The 26,244-nt window shown below is 43.0% G+C and overlaps 2 protein-coding genes across 9 annotated transcripts in view; one reads left to right on the top strand and one right to left on the bottom strand.

The window, feature by feature from the left end:
• CD99L2 (CD99 molecule like 2) overlaps window positions 1-16,328 on the top strand; it is a 56,073-nt gene extending 39,745 nt beyond the window's left edge. For all 4 annotated transcript variants that reach the window (XM_035113264.3, XM_035113263.3, XM_088664458.1 and 1 more), the window contains 5 exons: window positions 4,363-4,428; window positions 9,897-9,932; window positions 12,395-12,517; window positions 15,956-16,021; window positions 16,111-16,328. In XM_035113264.3, coding sequence (XP_034969155.1) covers window positions 4,363-4,428; window positions 9,897-9,932; window positions 12,395-12,517; window positions 15,956-16,021; window positions 16,111-16,178 — 359 coding nt within the window. In that variant the 3' untranslated portion in view covers window positions 16,179-16,328. The remainder of the gene's footprint in view (window positions 1-4,362; window positions 4,429-9,896; window positions 9,933-12,394; window positions 12,518-15,955; window positions 16,022-16,110) is intronic.
• Window positions 16,329-22,586: 6,258 nt separating this feature from the next.
• Window positions 22,587-26,244, bottom strand: part of MTMR1 (myotubularin related protein 1) — a 55,163-nt gene continuing 51,505 nt past the window's right edge. For all 5 annotated transcript variants that reach the window (XM_035113258.3, XM_035113260.3, XM_035113259.3 and 2 more), the window contains one exon: window positions 22,587-23,701. In XM_035113258.3, coding sequence (XP_034969149.2) covers window positions 23,543-23,701 — 159 coding nt within the window. In that variant the 3' untranslated portion in view covers window positions 22,587-23,542. The remainder of the gene's footprint in view (window positions 23,702-26,244) is intronic.

Here is a 26,244-nt window from a genome sequence, read left to right as displayed (position 1 = left end):
ACATCACAGCAAGCCGTAGCTAATAGTTTACCATCATGGTTCCTAGAGGGCACTTTCACTCCACCCCACAAGTAAGCAGAAGAAATAAGCCGTGATCCCTAGCTTAGGCACCTGAGCCAGACACAATGGTCTGTTTTGCTCCAGCAATACATCTTCAGTTACTACAGATTGTGGCTTTCAGGGAGCAAAACCAGCTGTTGTCCCTGGTTTGGATTTAACCTTAAGGCAAGAATTGTGGTTTGTATCTTCTGCCCACTAGTGGGAAGGAACGAAACAGATGGAGAAAGGCATAACCACAGTAAATGATGAACCACAGTTTAAGGGAAGGTGTGGCCCAATATCACACTTCTGGAAAGCTTCAAGTAGCGATGGGGAACCTGTGACCCTCCAGATGTTTCTGGACTTCCTTGGCCATTGGCTGTGCTGGCTGGGTCTGATGCAAGGCAGGAGATCCCTCACCCTTGGTTCAGAGCCAGTTTCATCCTGTATTTATGTGGAGAGAGCACAGGGGGAAGAGTGTCCAGGGAACACTTTTATTTGTTTTTCTGTTACCTAAAACAGCTGGGAGAGGTGCTTCCCGTCAGGGTTGTTGTGGCCCAGCTGCACTATTGAGCTGACCGTCAGCATCGTTATAAGACAGGGACAGGGAACCCTTTGCTCATGGGCCAAATGTGACCCATGACGTCTCTCCATTTGGCCTGCCAGGCCATTTTTAGAAAGCTATGCCCTACACCTGACATTATGATGTCAGCTGTGTTGTGGGTAAAGGTGAGGTGTGAAAGGAACAAACAGGAATTCAGGTTGACTCTGAATTCCTCTGCATGAGCAAGGCAGACTCCCAACCACCCATCAGCTGGTGTGTGGCGAGAGCACAGCTTAATCAAGGAGGGTGGAGCAGTTCCCACTGAACGGAAATACCTCTCAGCAGGATAGGACTGATAGGAAAAGGGCTTTCAAACACCCCTGTGCTCTTCTTCAAATCTCTGAATTTCAGCGGTTGAAGGAGCAGCCTGGAGATGCTTACAAAGGGCTTACAAACAACCCTGTGCTGTGTTTTGAAGTCCCAATAATTGGAGCTTCAAAGCGCAGCATGGTGTCAGGTGATTGACATATGGGTGATCCCGTGCACCTGAAAAATTTTGCCTGCCAGAGTCTGGGGAAATTTAGATCTAGCTTGCTGGCCAGAAAAGGTTATCTACCCCTGTGATAAGGGTCTGTCTTTATATTCTCAAACCAGTGGGGCCTGGGAGAAGGATTTGCCATCTAGCTTTTCCAGTTCTCCTTTTTCTTTCCCAGCTTTCTCCTCTGCTTGCTCCCTTCTCCTCTTCACTGCTATCCAGCGTTGTGGGTTTCTTGCTTGCTTGCTTCTACCCACAGTATCACGTGGGAGAGTTTGGAAATTTGTAAATGATGTGCTTGGTCTTGAATTCTAAGCAAGCAATAACAAATTGATCTGTGTCTTAAGTTTTTGTAAGTTTTTTCTATACAACTTCGTTTGTGAGGTTACTAAGCAGCGTACGTAAGAATTATAAAAACATACAATGTATAAAATCAATTAAAATGAATCATCTTGCATGTGGCTGAATGCTAGATCAGAGCTGTTGTTATCCCAGCTGGCCATTGCCAAAGCATGGTGTATATTTGTTTCCTTCTTAGCTACTGGAAAATTTCTTGCACAACATTAAATCCGAAATGTTCGACTTTGGGTTCAGCTGGTTGCATAGGAGGAGAAAGACCTGGACTATACACAGATGTAGACATCATTTTGATCCCCCCCCAGCTGACTTTTAATGATATATTGACCTACATTGATATCTGCAGTCAGTTTTGCTTTAAATAGTTGTTCAGATTTTTAAAAGCTATTTTTATTATTGTTTTGTATTGTAAGCCACCTTGTTTGGGTACATGTCCTGAAAGGTGCACATAGGTCACATAGAATTGTAGAGTGGGAAGGTGGCCTCAAAATACTTTAATATTAATAAAGAATAGCGTTCTGATGTGATAAAATGCTCCAGGTGTTGGGAGGGGAATCAGAAGTTTTGAATCTCCCTTTTGTGAAAACACATACAGGAAAAAACAACTCCCTGAGAATAGAAAACGAGCACAGATGAAATGAAGGCTAGAAATCTACCCTATTGTCCTAGTGTTCTGTTTTCATTTGCAGCGAGTTTATATTGTATGTGCACGCGTTCAGAATGTGTATCCCCTCTCACCTGTAGCCTGAAATGGTACATTCCGGTTGCCAAATGAAAAAAGGACTTTTATTGTTGCGTTAATCAGGGATTTCAGCAGCTGAAGCTCATCACGACAGGTGAAGAAGAAGATGGGGCTACTGTCCTTTAACGGATGTGTATTTCTACACATCTATTCAGAAGCTACACCTTCTGAAATTCCCCTCCGACACAACACACCTATTAGACACAGTGTTTCTTAAACCTGGGTCTCCAGCTGTTGTCAGACTCATACCCTCCAACTCCTGGTGAGAAAAATCCAGGATCAGTAGCAGTGTGGCACCGGAAGTCACTTCTATGCATGTCTGGACATGCGCAGAAGCAACTTCTGGTGCCGGCGCTGCCCGATTTCCGGTGCCCAGACATGGGCAGAGCAGCACCCGAAATCGGTTCTGCGCTTGTCCAAACATGCGCAGAAGGAGCCTCCCTGGCAGGTAGGAAATCCGGGGGATTTATGGGATTTTTCTCTATTTGGGATAACAGTGGGAAACGGGTTTAAATACGGGGGTTTCCTGTGAAAAACGGGAGACTTGGCAGCTATGGGCAGACTACAAATTCCATCACCCCTGACCACTGCTAGCTAGGGATGGTGGGAGTTGTGGTCCAGCAGTAGCTGGAGACCCAAGTTTCAGAAACACAGCATTAGAGGTAGAGGGGCCCTCTCTTCTTCACCTGCCCACCCTAACCAGTCCTCCTAAAGGTCCCAGCAGCATCATGCCTTGCAGGAGGACATCCATTAGTTCATCCTGCACACTTAATTCAGTTATATGAATTTAGCAAACCTCAGCGGATTGCTAAAACACACACAGAGTTTTCCATTTCTGGAAGTGTTTGCTATGAATAGTCATGCTGTTCCCCATAACACAATTGTAGAAGGATTCTTCCTTCCTTTAATTCCAATAGGGCAGGAGTGGGGATCTTGTGGACCTACAGATATTTGTTGGACTGCAACTCCTATCATCCCTGAGTGGTCATACTGGCTGGGGGTTGATCAGAGTTTGAGTCCAACAGCATCTGGAGGTGTGCAGGTCCACCCCCACTCTACTGTGAGGGACACTGTAACACCTGTAGATTTTATTTTTTAAGAAACAATTGTTTTTAGTTTTGCCACATCTTTTTACTGTACTGGTCCCAAGAGCAGTGCACAGAAATGCATACTAAAATACTAAAGCAGCAGTCAGTATAAAAACCCGAACACTTCTGTCACAGGAAAACACACACCAAAAGCAACAACCAAATAAATAATCCAGCAAAACCACAAACAGACAGAATAACAGGAGCTGCACCAGTATGATGGCAGAAAATCTCTTGCCACAGAGTATGAGATTCCAGAGTGCTGTTTGCTACCCTTCTTCAAGGGCAGCCTCACATAGGGCAAGCTAGAGTACTCTAGAAATCATTTGATATCCAGTATGCTAGGTCTAAACCACAGAGCCTAGGGCTTGCTGATCAAAAGTCGGCGGTTCGAATCCCTGCGACGGAATGAGCTCCCATTGCTGAGTCCCAACTCCTGCCAACCTAGGAGTTTGAAAGCATGTCAAAGTGCAAGTAGATAAATAGGTACCGCTCTAGTGGGAAGGTAAATGGCGTTTCCGTGCGCTGCTCTGGTTTTGCCAGAAGCAGCTTTAGTCATGCTGGCCACATGACCCGGAAGCTGTCTGCGGACAAACGCTGGCTCTCTAGACCTATAGAGCAACATGAGCGCCGCAACCCCAGAGTCGTCTGCGACTGGACCTAATAGTCAGGGGTACCTTTACCTTTACCTATGCTCAGCTTGCCCCATGTTGCGATGTCATCAAGCTGTGGCAGTGAAGTTGATTAATCCACAGAGTAGTGACGATCACAATATGGAGTGAATTGAATTAGCCATTGCTGAGCCAATGACAAGTGAGGGGTGAGGCATTGACTCGGAGTTGCCCTTGTTGTTGTTTTGCTTCTTCTCACATCCTAAGTCCTTATTTCCCAATCGGTACCTAACCAGCACCAGTCCAACTAAGAAATGCTTCTCTTCCTCCTGAATGCGGCACTTAAAGCCATCTTCCTTGTAACAATTAGGAAACAAATGTCTTTTTGAACCTAAAAACATTTCATGGGCTAACGCAAACAATTCCATCCCCTTCCAACCTTTCAGGGTTTTCGGATGATGACTTGGCTGGAATTGTGGACGAGGGCGGCTACCAGCCAGATAAAAAGAAAGGTAAGTTCTCTTCTTGTTGCTTAGCTAAGAAAGGGGACACCAACAAAAAGGGACAGGAAGTACATTTTTATATTGGCAGTCCAATTGCAAAGTTAATGCCTTGACTGTAGAGCAGTGATGGGGAAATCTGTGGCCCTCCAGACTACAACTCCCATGATCCCTGACAACTGCTCTTGTGTCAAAAGTGAGCCGGAAGAAAATCACACCCCGCTAGTTGGAGTTAACACATGACTGTGGTCTAAACCACTAAGCCTAGGGCTTGCCGATCGAAAGGTGGGCGGTTCGAATCCCCACGACGGGGTGAGCTCCCGTTGCTCGGTCCCTGCTCCTGCCAACCTAGCGGTTCGACAGCATGTCAAAGTGCAAGTAGATAAATAGGTACCGCTCCGGTGGGAAGGTAAATGCCATTTCCATGTGCTGCTCTGGTTTCCCCAGAAGCAGCTTAGTCATGCTGGCCACATGACCCGGAAAAACTGTCTGCGGACAAACGCTGGCTCCCTTAGCCAGTAAAGCGAGATGAGCGCTACAACCCGAGTCATTCACAACTGGACTTAACTGTCAGGGGTCCTTTACCTTTACCTTTTTATGCACCAACTTGGCAGAGTGTCAGGCCGAATGAGCTTGGATCTTGCCCCCAAGCAGTAGTTGCTGGCACTGAAGTTCTCCCCATCCCCACAGCTGCCTAAGTCCCCTCCTCCCCAGGGTTTTTTCCAAGCAATCTGAGACTGTCCTTGCATGTCTGCTTTTGTTCCTCCTGTTTCATGCCCCTTCTAGTTCTGGGAGACCAGGTGGGAGGAGAGCTTGTTGCAGCAGGAGGGGGAGACACCCATGACACTTCACCAGGCACACTCATCTCTCCCTCTTGGCCTCCTCCCCTGCTTCAGCTTCTCCCTCTGATTCTCTGCCACCGACTGTCCCATCTCATTGAGCCCTGTTGCCTTTTCAGCATCTGACCCCACCTCTTCCCAGTCTTCTCTGTGTTTTTGTGACCGCTCATCACTGTCCCACCACCACGCCCCAGGCTCTGAGCCCTCTTCCCTTGGGGATCCCACAGCTGGTTCCTCCCACCATTCCTCTGCATCCAACCAGTTCATGATACATTGCTGGCTGGGGCTGGTGGGAATCATAGTCCAACAACATATCCAGGACCACAGGTCCTTCATCCAGTATAGGAAGCTGCCTTAGACTAAGACCACTGGGTCCACCTTGCTCAATGCTGTTTACACTGTCTGGCAGTGGCTTTGCAGACTATGGGCAGGAGCCTTTCATCTTGGCTGTGAGGGCAGCAAGCATTGAATGAGGGGGCTTTGTATATGCATAGCCACACCCCTTCCCCTGCTTAGAGATTAGGTATCTGACTGAAACAGCGGGCAGGAAATGACTTCAACAGCATCCTTGACAGGTGGCCAATCATTTGAATTTGCAGGAAAAAATAGTGATAGTTTCTTGCTCTTGCCCATATCCCACTATCCTAATTCACATATTTTTAGCATTTTAAAAGAAAAAGATGTGAGGCAGCTACAGGCTGCAGTATTTGAAACCTCCACAGCAATTGGCTGTATGAACTCTGGCTTCAGTTGATTGAAGCCATTTCTCTCTAGCTGTAGACTCTGCTGCCAAAGGGGTTATGGAGAGTTTACAAGCATTCCAACTTTTCAAAGGCACAGGCCATTCCAAAGCATGAGAGCAGATGCGGACATCTGGAACTAGTAGGAAGGGGATTCAGCAGAGAAGTGTGTTTGTGGAGTAATTGAAATGTTGGTCAGCAGTTGCATGTGTGAAAGTTCTATAGTATGTCCTAGTGGCATGAATGGGGATAGCATTTGGACAAAGGGGTAATGGGCTTGTGTGGATAGTCACTTGTGTCATGTCTTTAACACAGTGGTGGCTGCTGCCCATTAGAGCTGGTAGGATGGAAGGCAGGAAGCCCAAACAAGGGAATGGAAGCAAACGAATTTGGCTAGTCTTGCCCCCATCTACTTTGCAGAGTTCTGCAAGAGGAGGGAGAAGCTGGCAGGCAGTGGTTGCAAGTAATAAAGCAGGCAGAAACACAGGAAGCTCCCTTATACTGAGTTCACACCAGTATTCCATCTAGTTCAGTACTGTGCTCTGACAGCGGCCCTTAGGGGTTTCAGACAGGAGGCATTCCCAGTCCTACTTATAATTCCCAGGGATTGAAACTGGCTCCTTCTGCATGCAAGTACCCTGCCACTGAATCGCAGCTGCTCCTGTTGGTGTGGGCTAGCTAAGGGCAGTCTGGAGTTGGTGGAACAGCATCCTGCTTGCCGTAACGGACCAGCCTCCACTGATTAAACATATTTCCCCCCACAAGCTTCCTTCTAATACTGATTATTGCGTCGTCACTTTCTATCCTGCACAGACATTTGCATTGATGCAGATGACATTATTTATACGAGCTTACCCACTTCAAAAGGGGGACAAGAACTCTTCATGGTTTTCCTACTGGACCCCTCAGGGTTCCTTCAGTGCCCTAAATTGAAACCAGGGCTATGTGAGGAGCAATAGTAAACCCCTAGTTATGACTCTGTAGGAACATAATCTGTTCCTGCATCTGTCAAATTGGTGAGTCAGTTTCCCCAAAGATTTGTTGCGGTCAGAGATATTGTGTGCACTGTGTGTTAATTTCTCCAACTTGATTACAAATGGGAAAAATATATAGCACAGATTCAAGTTACCAGAAAGGAGATTCTGACTAAACATCAGGAAGAGCTTTCTTGTGTTTAAGAGCTGGTTGGCGGTGGAATGGACTCGCATGAGGGGCTGGACTCTCCTTCCTTGGAGGGTTTTAAGAAGTGGTTGAATGGCCATATGTAATGTATGGTCTAGTTGAGATTCCTGCATTGCAGCGGGTTGGACTAGAGGACCCTCAGGTTCCCTTCCTTCTTTACAATTCTATGATTCTATGATTCCATTACCTGCCTAACATTTTGCACCTTGCTCTGGCGAGTGGATCTTGTTGTTCTAGTGAGGAAGTAAGTAGATAACCCAAGCCTGATGTTTTTCCTTCCCCGGTTTAGAATACAAGCGGTGACTGTTTTGCACGGGGGTTCGATTCCTGGCCCCTGTGCACATCGGCAGAGGGTACATAAGCCAACCCTGTTATGCCCTGCCCCTTTCCTGCCCTCTTCCATGTCCAAAAAGAGCTGTGTTGGTGATTGTATGTCAGTTGGATGCACCTAAAATGCTTTCCGCCTGTATATAAGAACTGAGAACTGCCCAGCCCTGTTTCTCCAGGAGCTAGTGCTCTGGGCATGCCTCCTGCTAGGAATGAGCCTGGTCTAGAGCAACGACCCATGAAAGGCGACAGCCTCTTCTGATTCACACCCAATGCAGAGATGTTGCGGAATCACCTGACCCTAGCAGAGCCTAATGGGGGGCTCCTCAGGAGGTGGCTACCTTGGGATCACAGGAACCTTTAAGCATTTGCTTTAACTCCTTGCCATATGAGACTTACCAACCCAAGGGAAGCACCTTTTTCAGTATTAAATTGCTGCTTTCTGTTAAGGTCCATGCGGATCCCAGCAGGTGCTAATTACTGTTTTTGGACACATCAGATGGTCTTCCACCACCAAGTCTCAGTATCCTACAAAGGAGTCTCTTTTTTTTCTCTTTCAAACCACCCCATCATTTTTTCCAAAGTAGGGTGGAGCAGGGAGGGGTGGGGAGAGAGAAAGAGAGGGAAGAAAAATGCTGCCTATGCTGCAGAGTGCAGAAATTTTCAGACAAAGCCTCCAGCCTCTGCAAACCCCACCCACCTCTTGACTGCGCACAGCGCTAAATTTATAATCAATCTCATTTATTGCTCAATGCAGTGCTACCGAAGCAGCAGCTGGTTAATTAATATGAGGGCTTCCAGTGTGTGTCTCTGTGTATGCGCAAGGCTGCAGATGCAGAGCAGTCGAGCCCTATTCACATAAGTTCCTTCGTCAACATTTTAGAAGATAATTAACGCTGCCCCAGGATTTCTACATTCTCTCCCCCCTCCCCTCTTCTTAGAACTGGCTTTGGGAGGAGGGGTGTGAGAGGGATTCCCCCCACCCCCAATTTGTCCTTGCTTTCAACTCCCAAGATGTAGATCAGCCCTCCCTTGACAGAATGATTTTCATGGAGGCAAACTCAGGGCAGGCATGACGTCATGGCTGTAAAACGATGTGTGCATTAAAGGATTGGGGGGGGGGAGAGAATCTCTGCACAACACCTGGTGGGGGTCTTAGCATTCTGTTTGTAGACCTTTCCTACTGTGCCGCTTTCACATGTGATTTTTTTTCTGTGAATATTGTCGCAAAAAACAGTCCTGGAAAGCAGAAACAATTTGTTGGAAATAGCCCCAAGAGAGCTATGTTGGCAACTGACCTGCACATTGATTGCAGCCAATACACCCTGTCCGTAGTGCTGTTTTGGAGGTAGGCATGCCACCTGGAAGGCTTTGTCCCATTTATTTGGCAGGGGTGTGTGTGTGTCCCTCTGAACCAGGAGGTCAGATTTGAAGAGACTCTATCCAGGGCAGGGGAAGTGTGTAATACTTGGGCCAACTGAAATGGCCCAACCCAATAGATATAGGCTAATATTTTATCTGCACAGTTGAAATAGGCCAAGAAAAGCTGAATTCCATGCTGCCTTTTGTTGCATAATAATTGCTTTGAATAATTTATTGGACAGTTTGGCATCATTAGCCTGGTTCTGCTAGTCACGGGAGGAGTCCTCCACCCACATAGCCACTAGAATCCTCACTCAGCCATCCTATGGGCTACCATTGGCAATTCACTTTCCAGTGTATCATTTCATCAACGACCACTAGAAACATGTTTCCTTCTTTCATAACAAAGGCTGGATTCTAGATCTCAGCTATTCCCCAACCTGGTGTTCTGCCCAATGTTTTGGACTCCAGTCCCCATCATCTTTGCCCATTTGTTTCAGTGGCTGGTGCTGATGGGAGTTGTAGTCCAAAGCATTGGGGGGGCATGGGGTTGGGGAAAGCTTTGCCACACAGTTACTCTTTTTCAGCACACCTGAAGAACCATAGTAGAGGTATAACCTTGAGTATAAAAGGCAGCTTCACATGTTTAAAATTGACCTTATTCTAGGTTATGAATGAAGGCAGATAGTTTTGCCCCAAGCAGCCACTGTGTCTAGCTGGAAGGGAAAACTTTTCCCCATCTCTGCACACTAACTGGACTTAGTGGCACTGTACTACATCTCTTTCCATTCCCCGCTCCTCTGACTCATCTAGGAAATGTACCTGCTCTGAAAAATTGCTCAATGCATTGTACAAAGCATGGTAATCATGTCTCTGCCTCTCTTAGCCTCAGCCTTCTGGCTCCTATCTGTAAAATGGGGATAATGATCCTGACATTTCTTCCAGAGTGTTGTAAACGTTAATGAGACAATACATGAAGTGCTTCAAACATTTACGATTGCGTTAAATAAATACCTGTTGTTATTTCCAGGTGGAAGTTCAGGAAGTGGCGGCAGTGACAATGACGGTAAGCACAATTCTGGAAATTGCAGCTCCATCTCCGCTTCACACAGATCCCTTTCTGTGTCCTGTATCTAAGCCAAACTGCAGGTGCCTGAGCTGACTACTTGGACCTCCCCGCTCCCCAAATATCATACTGTAGATAATTATGTAAGAGCTTGACTCTAACATCCATGGCACACATGGAGACATCCCTGATCCACCCAATATAGTATTGCAAGTTTGCAATTACCCCTTTGAGATTACAAAAAGGACATGGGTAGTAAAATGAGCCACATAATATATAAATGTGTTGGAAATAGTTGGGCAAGAGTTATCAAATTGTGATGTCGGGTAATATCAATTATTGCCTTTTTCACATTTCTTTTCAAGAGGGTCCCTACCATTGGGCTATACCCACTGTTTGAATTGGCCCCTTGAAATCAGTGGGCATTGTCCATGGATTTCAGTGGGTCTACTCTTGAGTTTAGCTGACATTAGATCTCACACATAGTTTTAAAGTCAAATTTCAGCCTCGCCAAAGGCCTTTTGCAAACAGGCACTGTTACCTGAAACTCAAGGTAGGGGAACCTTTTCGTTTCCTTAGACAAGATAGATCCTTATCAGGATCTGATGAGGGTAGGGCAGGCTTTAAGATCAGAGCAAGATTGAGGACTTAAAAGGGGAGAGGCTGCCAAGTTATCCCTTTTTTAAAGGGATTTTCCCTTATGCTGAATAGGCTTCCTCGCGAGAAAAGGGAAAACTTGGCAGCTATGTCAGAGGCAATCCTCCCCCCCACCTTAAAGATTAGCACTTGTGTGTTTCTGCACAAGCTGCTTCAAACAGTGCACAAGAAGTGTGTGAGCTGCTTCAAATAGCACTTTTGAGAAGCACTTGAAAGTAGCTCCCAAGGTCCCATTTTCAGCTGAAATGGGACCTTAAAGCACTTCTCAAAAGCACTTTTGAAGGATCTCCTCCTTCATTTAAAGGACAAGGGGGCAGATGCTTCAAACAGCACTTCTGAGAAGCTATTTAAAACAGCCCATGTGATCTTGCTTCAGCTGAAACCGGACTTCAGGCTGTTTTAAAGTGCTTCTTAAAAGCATACTTTTGGTGTTACTGCTCTTGCTGAGCTGATCTGCAGAGATTAAATCCTGCTGCTTTGGCACTATGATCCTGTTCCGATAGGAACAGAGGTCCCAGCTGACCCAGGATTAAATACCAGTGACACAGCTGGTGGTTGGGTGTGGTTTGGAGAAAATAATTTTGTGGTCCAAATTGGACCACCTGATGGGCCAAATAAGCCTGCAAGCTAGAGGTTGCCCATCCCTGCTCAAGGCAGAAGCTCAATGCACCTAAAGGTAGGAGCTCCTCAATGCTGAATCAAGCACAAAAGTTCCCATCTCTTTTTGGAATATGTTTGTTCTTGCTAAATTCATCGTACTTCTTCTTTAGTGCAAACCCTAGTTTACTATTGCATCTTAACTGGCAAACTATGATTTACACTCCATACCTGAACTGCAGATGAGTTTGAGGTTCATTTGTAAATCCTGGTTTGGAGGACAGACTGCTGTGTCTGATTAGGCAAGTTGGCACTTTTGATTGCTCTTCAAACCAGTATTACAAACCAGCTTCAAAATTTTAGTGCAAGATTCTTCTATGGTATTCAAGCACAAACAATAACTTCAGACATCAACTGTGGTTTTCTGTAAAGACGAAGTTACAGGTAGGTAGCCGTGTTGGTCTGAGTCGAAGCAAAATAAGAAAATTCCTTCAGTAGCACCTTAAAGACCAACTAAGTTTATATTTTGGTATGAGCTTTCGTGTGCATGCACACGAAAGCTCATACCAAAATATAAACTTAGTTGGTCTTTAAGGTGCTACTGAAGGAATTTTCTTATTTTGTAAAGACGAAGTAACTCATTGAATCAGAGGGGGAAATATAAATGAAAAAGGTTCATTCACACAAAGCCAAACTGTAATACAGAATTGGATGTGAAGCAGTCCTCTGTGATACTTAGCAAACAAATCAACATAGTAAAGTTGTCAATTACAAGTACAGGTACATTAATCAAGCATGAATGCATGAAGGACCTATATTAAATGTATATTAAACAGGTTCAGCCCAGCATACCTGAAGCAGCATCTCCACCCCCATCGTTCAACCCGGACACTGAGGTCCAGCGCTGAGGACCTTCTGATGGTTCCCTTACTGCGAGAAGTGAAGCTATAGGGAACCAGGCGGAGGGCCTTCTCAGTGGTGGCGCCCACCCTGTGAAACGCTCTCCTATCAAATGACAAGGAAATAAACAACTATCTGACTTTTAGAAGACATCTGAAGGCAGCCCAATTTAGGGGATTTTTAAATGACTGATGTTTTAATGTATGGGCAGGATATAAATAACAAACTGTTGTTGTTGTTGTTGTTGTTGTATGTTTTATTCCTTGACACATTTCTGCACTGGTATGTTTTCCGCTGGCGTTTTGCAGGTGCCTTAGTAGTAGAGACGGGAACGATTGCTGGCATTGTCAGTGGCCTTGCCATGGCCCTGATTGGTGCTGTGAGCAGCTACATCTCCTACCAGCAAAAGAAGTTCTGCTTCAGCATACAACGTAAGTTACTCTTCTTACCCTTGCAAGGCCTGTCTGCAAGTTGGAGTGAAGTCCCAAATGGGTGTTAAGGATTTGTGAAGGGGTCGAGAACCAGCCTTCCCATCCACTCTAGGGTCTTGAGCCTTGTTCACAAAAAGTGCCCAGCAAAGGAACATCATTGCATTGCCAATATAGTAGGTGGGGTGTGTTCAAAAATTGGCTCTCCTGAACTTCTGTCCTGGCCATGAGGAAGGCTTGCACAACTTCCAACCTGCCAGGTCCAATTCAGCCTATTGGGGTGCTTAAGAACATAAAGAACAGGAAAGGCCAAGCAGGCATAATACATATCTTGCTTATTATTATTATTATTATTATTATTATTATTATTATTATTATTATTATTATATCACTTCTATACCACTTTATATTTTTAAGAAAAATCTCAAGGCAGTTTACAGCATATTAAAATATCAATAAAACAATCCAGAATCAAACATTTCTGAAGAAAGTCAAATATTATACAGTCAAAGCAACATAATTAACAGAAAACTAAAATAGTATTTTAAGGATTTCAAAACAAAACATTGCAAAGGTCAACTACAGAATACATATTTGATGTGAACAAAGTTAACAACAACAGCAAAAATCTTAAACATTTCAGAAAAATGAAAACCATTGCTAAATTAAATCAAATATAAAATGCACATTTAAAACAGCATAATTAACAGGAGAATGAAATATTATCGTAAGTATGACACGGCTGTTTGGCAGGCACGAAAAGATGGAGCAAAAGAATCCAATAGTTAGGGTTTGTTGTCAGGCATAGCGATGTCCCTCTGGTTTCACCAGGTGCCTCTTTAGTAGAGCTGGTGAGTCTGGGCCCCGCCCCCTAGGCCAGGTGGAAAGGGCCTTGCAGGGAGCAGCCTTCAGCACTCACAGCCATGGTGGGGCCCATGGAAGGCTGCCTTAGGCCTGGCCATAATTTCATGCATAGCCCAAAGAGCTGCTGCCCCAAAAAAACATATGAAGAGCCCCACTGGATCAGGGCAGTGTCCCAGCAAAGTCCAGAGTCCTGTACTCACAGTGGCCAACCAGATGCTCCAATGGGAAGGCCCCCAAAGCAGGACCTAAGAGTGTGTGTGTGTGTGTGTGTGCGCGCTCCCTAGTAACTGGCATGCAGAGGCTACTGCCTCTGACAGTGTGCATTACATAGACTGTGGGGTAATACTAATCTAGGGTTTCCAAGGGCTTTTATTAATAATAGTGAGAATCTCTCATTTTAAAATCAAATCCCTAGTGCATCTCCCTCTGCTAGCTGTGGGGATGGGAACGGCACTCAGCCTCCTGCAATGAAATTGCTATTTTCACAGGAGCCTCTAAAACAAACAGGTGTGTGCCTGAGTAAATTAAGCCAGCAGGAAAGTCAAGAGGAATGTGATAAAATGAACCCCTCCTTTACTTGTGTTGTTTCTTTGCCCCATCAGTGATATTTTTGAAGAACAAAAAACTCTTTGCTTGCACGCTCTCTCACTCACACACACGCTCTCTCCCTCTGAAAAAAAGCATCAATAAAGGCAGCACTGAGAGAAGGCAAAACCCTAGAAAGACCGCAGGAAATTAAAGTTAATTATAAAGGAGGCTTAATTTAAGCCATCAGACATGGCGTGCTGGGATAATGTCATGCCTTAGATGCATTGCAATGCACAGCGGAGGTTGACGTGTCAGGCACTGAAGTGACTTTTTATTGACGGACATAAAACTGCATTTGGTGCTATCCTAGACACATGGCAAGAGGGAGAGGTCTGTACAGCCCCATAGGGCTGCAGCACATGGAGACACCCCCAGGCAGATTCATACGTGATGCTGAGCTGCCCTTTTGCACTTCTGAATGACCAATGCAAACATCTATTTACACAAACATGGCAGGAGGAGGCAATTTACACATGAGTGCAGTAGCACAGAGGCAAAACTAGGCAGCTCCCTAAAGAAGCACACTTAATGGGGCACTTATATTGAGAGTAACTGTCAAGGCGACATCTGGAATCCCTTTAAAAAAAGGAACTATTAAGAACAGATTGATAAAATGAATAATTGCCACACTTTGGCCCAAAATCTATATCTATGAGATGCTTAAAAGCTTGATAGTTCTGGATGGAAATAGCCAGGTGTGCTCAAATTTGTAAAGCTGATCCCCTACACTTGAAATACAACCCTAGAGCCACAAGCTGGCTATACAGGCAAGTTTATCATGCAAAGCTAGTGCAAAAGCTCAGGCAGACTGAAAAATTCCCAGACCGTTATGTAAGAGAAACATAAAAACTACTGGCTAAGTTCAAACTTCCCAAAGCAGCTTTAATAACCATGTGATGTCATTTTATAACAGGCATAGGCAAACTCGGCCCTCCAGATGTTTTGGGACTACAACTCCCATCACCCCTGACCACTGGTCCTGTTAGCTAGGGATGGTGGGAGCTGTAGTCCCAAAACATCTAGAGGGCCGAGTTTGCCTATGTCTGCTTTAAACCATTGGTTTTTAAAAAAACAAAAACAAATATTAGTATAAACTGCTAAGCTTAGAAATTAAAGTACAAAACCTTTCCCTTACTGTAGTTGCCAGCTGAAAATCCTACATATCAAAAGGTCCCTTTAAGAGTTTTAGTTTGCCCTTGGGACTCAAGACTACTCAAGTGAGGGGGGCTTCTTTTTCTGTGCTGCCTGCAGAACCTGCTAAGGACAATTGCCTGGTAAAAACAACAACCGCTGTTTTTTATGTCTCCAAAAGGAGAGCAGGCATATGCAACCATTGTAGAAAGAAAAGAAAGAAAGAAAGAAAGAAAGAAAGAAAGAAAGAAAGAAAGAAAGAAAGAAAGAAAGAAAGAAAGAACTCTTGTTCCATGCTGGCTGTGACTGATGGAAGTACAAGCAAAATCTAGGTGGTCACAGGTTATTTACCCCTGCCCAAGGAGCAAACGTTTGCGTTTTTCACAGCTTGTAATACACAGTTTAGTCACTTTAGTGGGCAGGCTTTAATATTTTGAGTACACCTGGAGATTTTAGTCAATAACTTGAAATATACGTGGATTAATCTGGGCCAAAGTGTATTAAATACACAAGCAACCATTGCCTGTGACTGCTGGGTCTGCTTTTCAATATATGTGGCGTTGTGCAGGTGCCAGTTTATACCATTGCTGCTGCTGCAAGTTCCCAGCTGGGTCAGGTGCCCACAGTCCTATGTTGGCACGCTCACACACACACACACACACACACACACACACACACACACACACGTACATAAGAGTCATCCTCTCATTGCCATAATTGCTGTGCCTGAATTGAGTGACCATTGTAACCTATTGCTATGACACTGCTGCTTCTCAAGGCATGAACCCTTTATTCCTAAACACCATTGCAAATGATGGTCTTTCAGCGCCAATGTTTTTCATCTGTTGATGTTTTCAGAGGGTCTTAATGCAGAGTATGTGAAAGGAGAAAACATGGAAGCGGTGGTGACTGAAGAACCACAAGGTAAGATACTGTTTTCAGGCTCAAAGGAGGCAAACAATTTTGTTGAAGACTAATTCACACTGACTTAACTTTCGCTCTTTCCTTCCCAGTTAAATATTCTGTCCTTGAGCCACAGACTGCAGAGCCACCTCCGCCGCAAGAAAACGCAAAAGTCTGAATCCCAGACCTGGTCTGAAGAAGAATCAATGGCAACACACACACATGCTTCTCACATGCTTGTAATTTAGCTTTTTACAAACATTTGATTTGGATCCAAAGCTATTTAAATGTGCGTTCTTCTGATTAAGACAGACTTCTTATTGTAGTAGCTGGTATTCTAGTTTCTTTTCTTTTCTTTGTGAAGAGTTGTATGTTTACATTCACATGGTCATGTAGGAGTTTTGTCAGGTTGACTTCAAGAACAAAAGGGTGCTTCAAATTGGTGTTTCACATTAGAGGTAGGGATTTTCATGAGGGGGGGGGAGAAGCAGCTGAGTTAGTGACTACAGGTGTGAGAACAAATGAAGTGCCTGTAAATTAACAGTCCAAAGCAAACCATTTAAAAAACCTTTATGAAATGACTTTCAGCCAAATTCCGGCTGTCAGCCATAAGCATGTAGCTTCTACTGATAACAGTGAAAGTTACATGAATGTTGGAGGGTGGAGTTTAGCCCTTTAAGTTTAGCTACACCTCAAGATATACAAGTGCCTGTGGGGTAGGTCTTCATTTGACAGAGGACAGCAGGTGAATATTACCCCATACAACTGGGCTTCTCTACAGATATAAACATCCTGAATTTTTTTGCTACCAGAACCCTATGCAGCTAGTTGTTGTGGATGCAATGTTTCCTATTTAAAAATCCAGGGACATTTCAGGAGATCAGATTTTGAACCTAAGCCCTTCCACTGTCAAAGAAAAGCAAGCTTTCCCTGCCCTGTTCAGTCCCATAGACTTGGACCGACAACATGGGTTTTTGCTCTATTTTGCTCCAGATTTAGAACATGCTTACATTTTCAGGATTGCAAGCCTGCTTGCTGCACTGGGCAATCACGGAGGTTGCAGTTGCACATTCTCTTGTGCAATGACAGAGGATGTTGCAATGCAACTGTTAACTTGCTCCTCTTTGTTTTGTCAGGCTCTAATTCCTAGGTTGGCTAAAATCCAGGAAGATAACTTATGAGGTTACAGCTAGGAAATCAAACCACAAAATGTGATGCAACCGTGGATGATATTTCAAGAGCTCAGTTAGTTTCCCAGTCTCAAAGCCTATGTGTGTGTGTTTTAGTAGAACAGAAAAGCTGCAAGGCCTAGTCACATAGAAAACAAGATGTCAGGGAGATGGTTCTCTCACTATATATGGAAGGGTCCATAGAGGAATATTCAAATGTACTTCTTCCAGTTTGGATTGATAATAGTTCTAGAGCAGCTTTTTCATTTGTGTAGACAGAAACAGTTGGAGGACAATTTGATTTACGTTGCCATCTGAAAATTTTAAAGAATACCAATCCCATCTCTAGACACACACACACAGAAACATACACACACCCTGTGGGGGAAAACCCCAGCAAATGAATAGGGTGATTATAAAGGATGGGTATCTTAAGTCTCACACAGAGCCAGTTCTGTCTTCCAAGAGTAGTAGTATCACAGAGTTTGAAGTGATCTTGTAGGCCACTGGGTTGCATATTCCTATGCAAAGCAGACCCACTTGGAGATTATTGGAGATTATTAAATTAGGTCCATTAACTTAAATGGGTCTACTTGGAGTAGAACCAAGCTGGATGCAACCTACTGACTCCAACCTCCACCTTGATGCAGGAAGTCTAGAGTGAGAGCACCCACAACAGTTGGCTGTCCATCCTTCGCTTGAAAACCTCCAACTTAGTTGCACTTCTGCAACTAAGGGTTCTGACCTCATAATTGAGATCTCTAATGAGATACCAAGGATGACCTGAGAGTCCTTTGGTGCAAAGCATGCACTCTTAACTACTGAGCTCTGAAGTAATCTAGATCAAAAATCTGGCCCATGTTGATGATTTTCAACAGTCCCACTTTTCACCGTTGTAGCAAGGTGTATACTTCTGTATGATTATGAATTATCAATTATGTTAGCGAGTCATTAAAAAGGGAGTACCGTTTCTTTTTTAAAAAATGCACACATCTGTTCCATAGTATGTATCATAAGGTGGTGAAAAAGAACTCTTGTGGATAAAAGATCCATTAGCTTTTGACTGTTTACAAGCTAATTTTTACTGATATATTTTTTAAAAGGAATCGGGAAACAGCGCCCTGCTCTAGCAAGGGAGATCTGCAGGTGGAAGTAGCGGGGGATGCTGCTTTGCATCTAGACTCTACTGACATGGCTGGATAAATCTCTTAATGGAAATTGAGCCACCAGTTGTTATGACCCATGATTAAAGCTGGCTTGGGTCTTAGGGGTATAACTAGGATGAATTTTTGCCCTGAGATCCTCATCTCACCTCACACATGTCCTCTTTGAGGCAGGCGCCACTGATTTCAGTGGAACGTGCCTCCATGAAATGGTGCTTAAAACTGTAGCTTAGACGTTTGATGACAAATGTGCAAATTCCTTCTGCTCTGTTTTTGTTTCACCACTTGCATTTCAAGAGCCCTACAGTAGCTTTAAAGAAATTCACACCTTTTGAATGTATTTAGCTTCTATGACAATGCTACGATAAGCTCTTTTACACCTAAATTCTCATCTTAACTGTTGGCTTCAATGGGACTAAAGCAGGGCAATACATCTAAGAAGGAATGCAGCTTACTTGCTTATTGAAGGGTGCTTCATACACTGGTCACCAGAATGGAAGCCACATAAAGTTGCTTCTGCCTGTGGCCTGCTGTGCCATGGACGGTCTTCACTCAAGTAGGTGAAACCACGTGAAAAGGAGCATTCAGTCTGGTGGAGTACTGTCATGGAAACAGTTTGGGGGGCTTCTACGTTTTGAGGTTACCCTTAAGTACTGTACAGTAGGTTTTTTAGGAAGGCTGTGGTTTGCAATTTTTGCAGAGCACAAATTAGTCAGATACTAACAATACCACACAGCTGAATTGACATAATGGTAATTTCCAACTACTATAGCATATCTCTTTTTTTAATTTTTTTAGTCAAGTACATAAAAGATTAGAGTAGGATGAAGTAGTGCATCTTTAGATAAATAGCGGGGAAATAATAAGTGTAACTGATGCTAGTACTTGCACTAGGAGTCATTTTCTCAGATAAATGAATATAATTCCTTATTTCTTCTTGCCAATGATGGGAAATGTTTCTGTAGATGTAAATTGTCGATTTTGTTGTATTTCTATTACTGCACTGTCCAGCCACTGATCCGAATTTTGAAAAACAGTGCATCTGAGTGTTGAAAATAACCCACTAACCACTTAGTCATTTGAAATGTGTATGTATTGCAGATTTCTTTTGTGTGTGTGTAAAAAAACAAAAACTCACAATACTTCCAATAAGTAAGATATCGGGCTTTCAGGATAAGACAGTAGGTTAACCTTTAAGCTACTTCCTTCCCCAAAGCCTTTTTATATGAATTTGGTAAATGGTTATGCCTTAATGTAAATTTTAGGTAGAATATAAAAATCAAAACTATAGAAATGCACAGCAAACAGGAGACACCTGTTTAAAATGTTATAGCACTATAATTCAGCATTAGGCATACAGGGCAATTGTCACTATTACTATTGCCTGTAGAACCACTTTAAAATGTAGCTGAACGTATCCCCAAAGAAATCTGCTTTGTCGGATAATGGGGACTGACTGCATTCTCCACTCAAAAGTACACAAGCAGCTGTTCTCTGGTTCTTTGTGCTAGATCAGCAACTGAAGTCCCCTTTGCTAAGCCTGGCCACAAAAGCAACCTGCCCACTCCCCACCCTCAGTCACTCAGCCAGGGGTGAAAGTGGCAGCTACAGTAATGAGACCTGTCAGGTGGCCACTAATCTCCTCCTACAGCAGCGTTTCAGAAAAGCTAACTGCTGATCAGAGTTCCACTTACACTATTACTACTAATAGAACGTGAAACAACCATTGATCTAGTTAGCTCAGCCCAGTCTGCTCTGACTGGCAGTGGGTCTCCAAAACCTTAGGCTGAGGCAAACAGAGAGGGAAGGAGTGCTTTTCCAGGCCTACTATCTGAAATCCTTTTAAAGTACAGATGCCAGGGATTGAACCCAAGACCTTCTGCATGCAAAGCATGTGCTCTACCATTTAACTATGACCTCTCCCTATGGGGACCTTCTTTCCATTGTCTGTACACAACCAACAATATGTTTGGCTTTTCCTGGCTGATTTCTCTGTAGCAGTGCCAACTTTGTAGTACTACACCTCCAGAAGGGATCCATTTCTGTTTTTCTACTCTTGTGTTTTTATGTTCATAATTAAAACTATCTGTGCACTGAAAAGCCACATAAATAAGCCCAGCCAGATGTTCCAGAATAGGTCAAGTGACATGCATTAAAGTCTTCCATCAGGCCAAAGATAGATATATATATACACACATATAAGACCCCTTCCTGTGTCCTGAATTTATACACAACACACATTCTTGCAAGTAAAGAGAAGATGCCTAATTAGAGAATGAGAACGTGGTTTCCTGTATTTTCCAAAATTATGAGAATATTGGCAGGGATCTAGCCACATTAGCTCACTTAAGAAGTGTTGGCTTGGCTCTTTTCTTTCTCTTAACTTGTGTCTTTCTTTGGCAAAGTGTTTTAAGGCCACAGCGTCAACTGTCACTGTCTCATGCAACTAACAGCAAATGGCCCTGTTTACTATACATTATCATTGTCAATAGATTGTTTGCTGTTGTGTGAATTGAGGTTCATCCGAGAGAAAAATGCATAACTTTACAAACATAGAAGGAAACAAAAGCAAATAGATGAACTTGGCGAAAGGGAGGGGAGGGGGAAGAGAACCCAGACAGCAGATTAAGAGAGTAGATTGTGTCCAAAAGATATCAAGCGTTTATTTAAGCAATACATACAATTTTTTAGCTAATACAGAAATGATCTGTCCCAGATGAAAATTGTGCATTATGCTGTCAAAAGGCGGACTCATTTTGCTAAAGTGCATATAAGAATTACAGGGGAGGGAAATCCGAACTTGATTGCTGAACTACAAACTGGAAAACAATAAAAAAATTAAAGACTTGTACAACAACAATGTGCCTGTGTGTGTGCTCTGTGGGCGTGCATATGCAGCGCAAGGCCAGCAAACTCTTTTCCAAAATGAAAAAGGAGAGGGAAATTGCAGGCAACTTGAATCCCTTAAACAATAGCTGGGGAATTGTAAAGCATCTACCTATCTCTGCAACCATCAAGGCATATTTCCAACGCAGCAATGCCTACTTTCGGACAAAAAACATAAACAATTTTTTTCCAGCTTTTGCATGGAGTGAAAAGGATTGTTTCCTTTTTGGTTGGTTTAAAAAATTAAAGCTCTGGTTGCTACCCTGCATGCTCTAGAGGAGACCAAAGGCAGGCTTAACATGAAACAATCTGGCAGTCAGTATCTAAAAGCAACATTGTAAAGCCATGACATGCACTAAGTGAGACTTCATGACATTTTTCTTTGAGCAGCTGATGTCCTTGACACATCACAAGTTTCTTTTGAAACTTCCCACATGGCAAAGTGGGGCTGCTCTTCGAGGAAACAAAAGGTCTAGAAGGGACTATTGTAGTTGCGGTTTTCTACACTTAATCCCAAATATTTAAAGCCTGCTTTATTTTCTAAACTAGAAAAATATAACCAACACTGTATCTAGCAATTCATGCTATGCTTTAGAATTTTAAATGAAAATCTGTTTAAAAAGTTTCCCCCTTTTTGAAATCCATTTGAACTGCAAATTTTCAAGAAACGTATTTCTGTTCTATGACACTAAAAACAAAATGGGATTCATAAGGAAAAAGTTAGCAGAGGGAAAGCCAGTATTCTTTTGATATAAAAGCCAGTTGGGAATTCTGTATGAAGCTTAACGTAAATGAGAGTTTCAGCATCAAGCCTGTGAAAATGGGACAGATATGGTGCTGTAAGGTGGCATCTGAAGTGGCAGAGCTGCAAGATACCCAAGAGGTCATCCAATCCAACCCCCTGCTCAATACAAGCTCTACAACTAGAGTATTCCTGACAGATATTTCTCCAGCCTCCACTTTAATACCTTCAGCAAAAGACAGCTTGCCACCTCCCCAAGCAAAACTGCCCCATTGCAGAACAGCTTTAACTCTTAGGAAGTTTATTTTAATGATCCCAAAGCAAGGATGTCTTTACAGGGGCTAGAAAAGTGGGTGACTGGCAGTGGCTATCAGCCTTTTTTGGCAAATATGTGACAAGTGAAGTCCGAACAGAATACTGTTGCACCAATGCAAATGCCACCTTCGCTGCCCCCAGTGGATCTGCCTCGCCTTTTACAAGCCAGAGAGTAGGCTGAAGTGCAGTCCTAGTTCTCCACAGATTGTGAGCCACCTTACTCCAATCCCTGCCACTAGAATAGACATGATGCTGGTTGGTCACTCGCGTTGTATGGGCAATGCATACCCAGAAGAAAATGAATCAAAAAGGACTAAAACAAGTCTTTATTGTTTCAAAGAACCAATTAATGACAGTTTTTCCTAAAAACTTTCTATCATTACAATTTACTACCCTCCACCCCCAAACATTTGAAAAGAATAGTTCCTGTAACTCTGCTTAAGAAGAGTGTTTGGCCTTGCATAGACTTGTATGCAATAAGAACAACCGAAGGCTCTTGGTGTGTACAGATTTTTAACATGATATGATAAACAAAATACCTGCAATTTACATGTTTCAAAATCTAGCTAGGTGAAAAAGGCCTTTTGAAACTAAAGTTTTGTACAGAGCAATGAATGACACAACTGAGTCAATTCAGTACCTCACTCAGGTAGATAAATGGCGAATAGCGACAGAAAAATTGCAAAACATCATTTAGCAATCTTGGCTGTGAAGATTATACTTTATAACTACCAAGTGTCTCACAGTTGGCAAATCCTGCTCATCCTTTAATGGCATATTTATTCAAAATATACAACTGGCTATAATTAAAAAATTAAATCCATTTCAAAGTGCATCAGATCATCTACAACTGTCCCAAGAAATATAGCATTTGTTGTGCCCCCCCCTAAAAAACGTAATAAGTACCAAGGAAACCAGAGGGGTTCCCCTTTTAGGAAGGATGGTATCAGTATGTTTTAGCTCACTGTGGGCTTGGCAGTTCCACAGAAGTCCTCACTGCAGTTTCTGAGCAGTTTGTTGCAGGTTGCTTAAGATCAAAATTAACTTTCTAATTGCCAATTAGAGACATCAAAAAGACACATTACAAAAAACAACAACACCCTGGCAACCACCATCTACAGCGTTACACGCAAGGAAGCACTTTTTTACTTCAGCGTAACAGACAGCAGAAAGAGTTGATGTCGACATATTACTCTCAGGGGTGGCGGAGTATTCCACTGGCCAGAACATGCCCTTAGTAGAAGTGTACCTCTGTTTTAGCCTTGCATCAGACAGAGGTATGCACTGGTGTGGCTGCAGGAGAAGATCCCCGGTCTGATGAAGAAGAAATGGAACGTGTTGCTGCTTCTCTTTGCAGCTCTTCAACCCTCTTCTGGAGCTCGGTTCTGATGACAAGGAGTTCTTTCAGATTCTGATGAATTGGCATCTGTTGGAAATGAAGACAGAGTTTGAGTAATAAAATGCCAGATTTTTTTGGGGGGGGAGGGGTGTGTATTCCAAGTCAAAGAAATGCAAATCTATTATTAAATGTTTATTATTCATCCATTCATTAGAATCAGGTTTATCCCGACTTGCCGTTAAAAGAAATGTTTAAGGCAGTCAAAACTAAAAATACAAAACCAACAAAATAAACAGCAGTATAAAAAAAGATAGCAGATAACACAATTACACTTAAATTAACAACTTGGGGAAATTTAGAAAGGCAAAGGCACACAGGAAAAGGCACAATGGCAGAAATCCATCAGAGAAGGGGATAGATGGGCCTCCCTTAGCAGACACAGTCACAGTGAAGGTCAACTCTGGCTTAAGTTATTTGTCTGTGATTGCCTTTTGGATATTAAAACTGGAATAAATTCTTCCCTCCAATAAAGTACACCTTTTAGCAAATAGATAGCAGAGGTTTGGAAAACTTAGGAAGACAGGCAGGAAGATGTCAAAAGGCATACTGCTTCCATGTTCTCTTGCCTGGTTTACCATTGTTAACTGTCAGAGAAAATGGAAATTGCTTCTTCAGTAACTGAGGAAAACCTCATCACAGCAAGCCTCCTGTAATAAGACAGTAGTAACACTATGGCCTCAACCCCAGATTGGTCTAATCCTGCTCTTTCCCCACATTTTGTTATATTTCTTATTTATTTTACTTGTTCAGTTTTAACTGCCCTTCATTAATTAAGGCCCCAGTACAGTTAAAGTGGCATTAAATCAGTTCCAGGAAAATCAGGGAGGGGGGAGGCAGGGGTGGAGGGCAAAACTAGAGCTGAAAAGGAGAAATGTGGGAGTTGGACATTCCCAACAAAATTGCTAATTGAACAACTGGACTTCAGACTGTTGATGTTGCTGTGAATTTGGCACAACCTGTGTACATGATTCCATATTATTTAATACCCGACAACCCTTGATTTTTTTTTTGCAAAATTGTTACAAAGGTACAATAATATATTCTCCATTGCTTTGTTCTCCAAAGGAATTTTACACTGGTGTAAAATTCTTGGTGGCCATCTGGGGAAAGGGGAAGTGAGAAGCATGAAGCAACATGGGATGGAACTGTAAACCAACTCTTGAGCACGGGGCAAAAAGGGATCAGCTCAAAGGCCCGTCTTCAAGCTCAGCTGCCCAATAAAAGCAACAAGAGTACACCTTGGAGCATGACACCAGTTCCTTCACTAGTGAGCAACCAGTCCCTTTTCACACCTGAAAGGAGCCCAAAGAAACATGCATATCAGAGGGTATTATTTGTAGGTAGGGTTTTAATGCCTGATATGAAGAACAAATGTGAACCAATTCCTGGTCTGTGTTCAAGTAGCTTTTGCAACCCTGCTTTCCTGAAATAGGTGTAGGTCTCTTCCCTTTAGCGAATTATTTCCCTTTAGTGAATTATGAGTGTCACTGTGGACAGCCTGTAGTCTGCTGCTAGGCAACGCTTTGAAAGCAATACACATTTTCTACTCTGCAGCTGAATATACCCAATATGGGAAAGTGAGACAGCCACACACCTATGTCAGTTTTCTGCACAGAGACATTACTCCAGAGGTGGACAAGAACACCAGTCAGAATTCTGCTTCCATCTAGTAATTTCATGGGTGGAAAGAATAATCCGTTTCCTAATCTTGCTGTAAAATTGACTGGGCAATCACTCAATAACACTTCCAGTTTTCCTATAGATAATTAGGCTACAAATATATGAAAAGTCATTAGCAATGATAAACAAAAAGATGAATCCCTCCACTTTGATTCCATAAATTAAATTACTTCTAGAGGTATCAGTTGTTCTACTAATGTGTTAAAACGAACACAGATGAAAGAGAGGGAAACCAAAGGGGAAAAGTCACAATGGGAAAACATCTGCTAACCAACACGATTTAATCTTCAAGGAGCCTTCAACAAAAAAACTGATGCCCTGTTTGTTATGTTTCAAGGAAGTGCATAGTTTGCTAAACCACTGGCAATTGGTCTACCAGGTCAGTTCATATGGCATTTGATTATGTGAGCAGTTGCTTGTTTTCTATGTCATCATTTCCCATGCCCAGAGTGATGTCTGATGAAAATGCATACAGCATACACTAACTAATCTGCAAAAGAAGCTGTAGGCTTATTTCCACTGGTTACACAGTGTACTATATTCCTTGCAACTGTTTTAAGTTGTTCTTTCAGTCAAATCACCTGAGTAGTGAAGCACTCGTTTTAATTTAGGCGAGCGATTCTAGGATTTCATTTCATTATTTATTGTGTATTTAATAAATATTGAAAATTGCTGCCTGCCACTGTGTATAATAGCTACTCACTTACAGAACTACCAGTTCTTAATTGTACGGATAGCAAGTGTGCATTCTTGCATTTCCTTTTTACTTGCTCAAGAACAGCCATTCAAAAGAAAATTGTTCAGGAATGAATGTCTATCTTCTATTATAGGCCCGCTCTTTTAAAAAAGAAACATCACAATTTTAGCACTGGGAAGAAAAGCAGCAGTAG

This window comes from Zootoca vivipara, chromosome Z2, assembly GCF_965207765.1.
Source record: "Zootoca vivipara chromosome Z2, rZooViv2.hap1.1, whole genome shotgun sequence".
NCBI classification, from domain to species: domain Eukaryota; kingdom Metazoa; phylum Chordata; class Lepidosauria; order Squamata; family Lacertidae; genus Zootoca; species Zootoca vivipara.
Note: the sequence above shows the minus strand (reverse complement) of the source record. Positions and strands in the feature narration are given on the sequence as shown.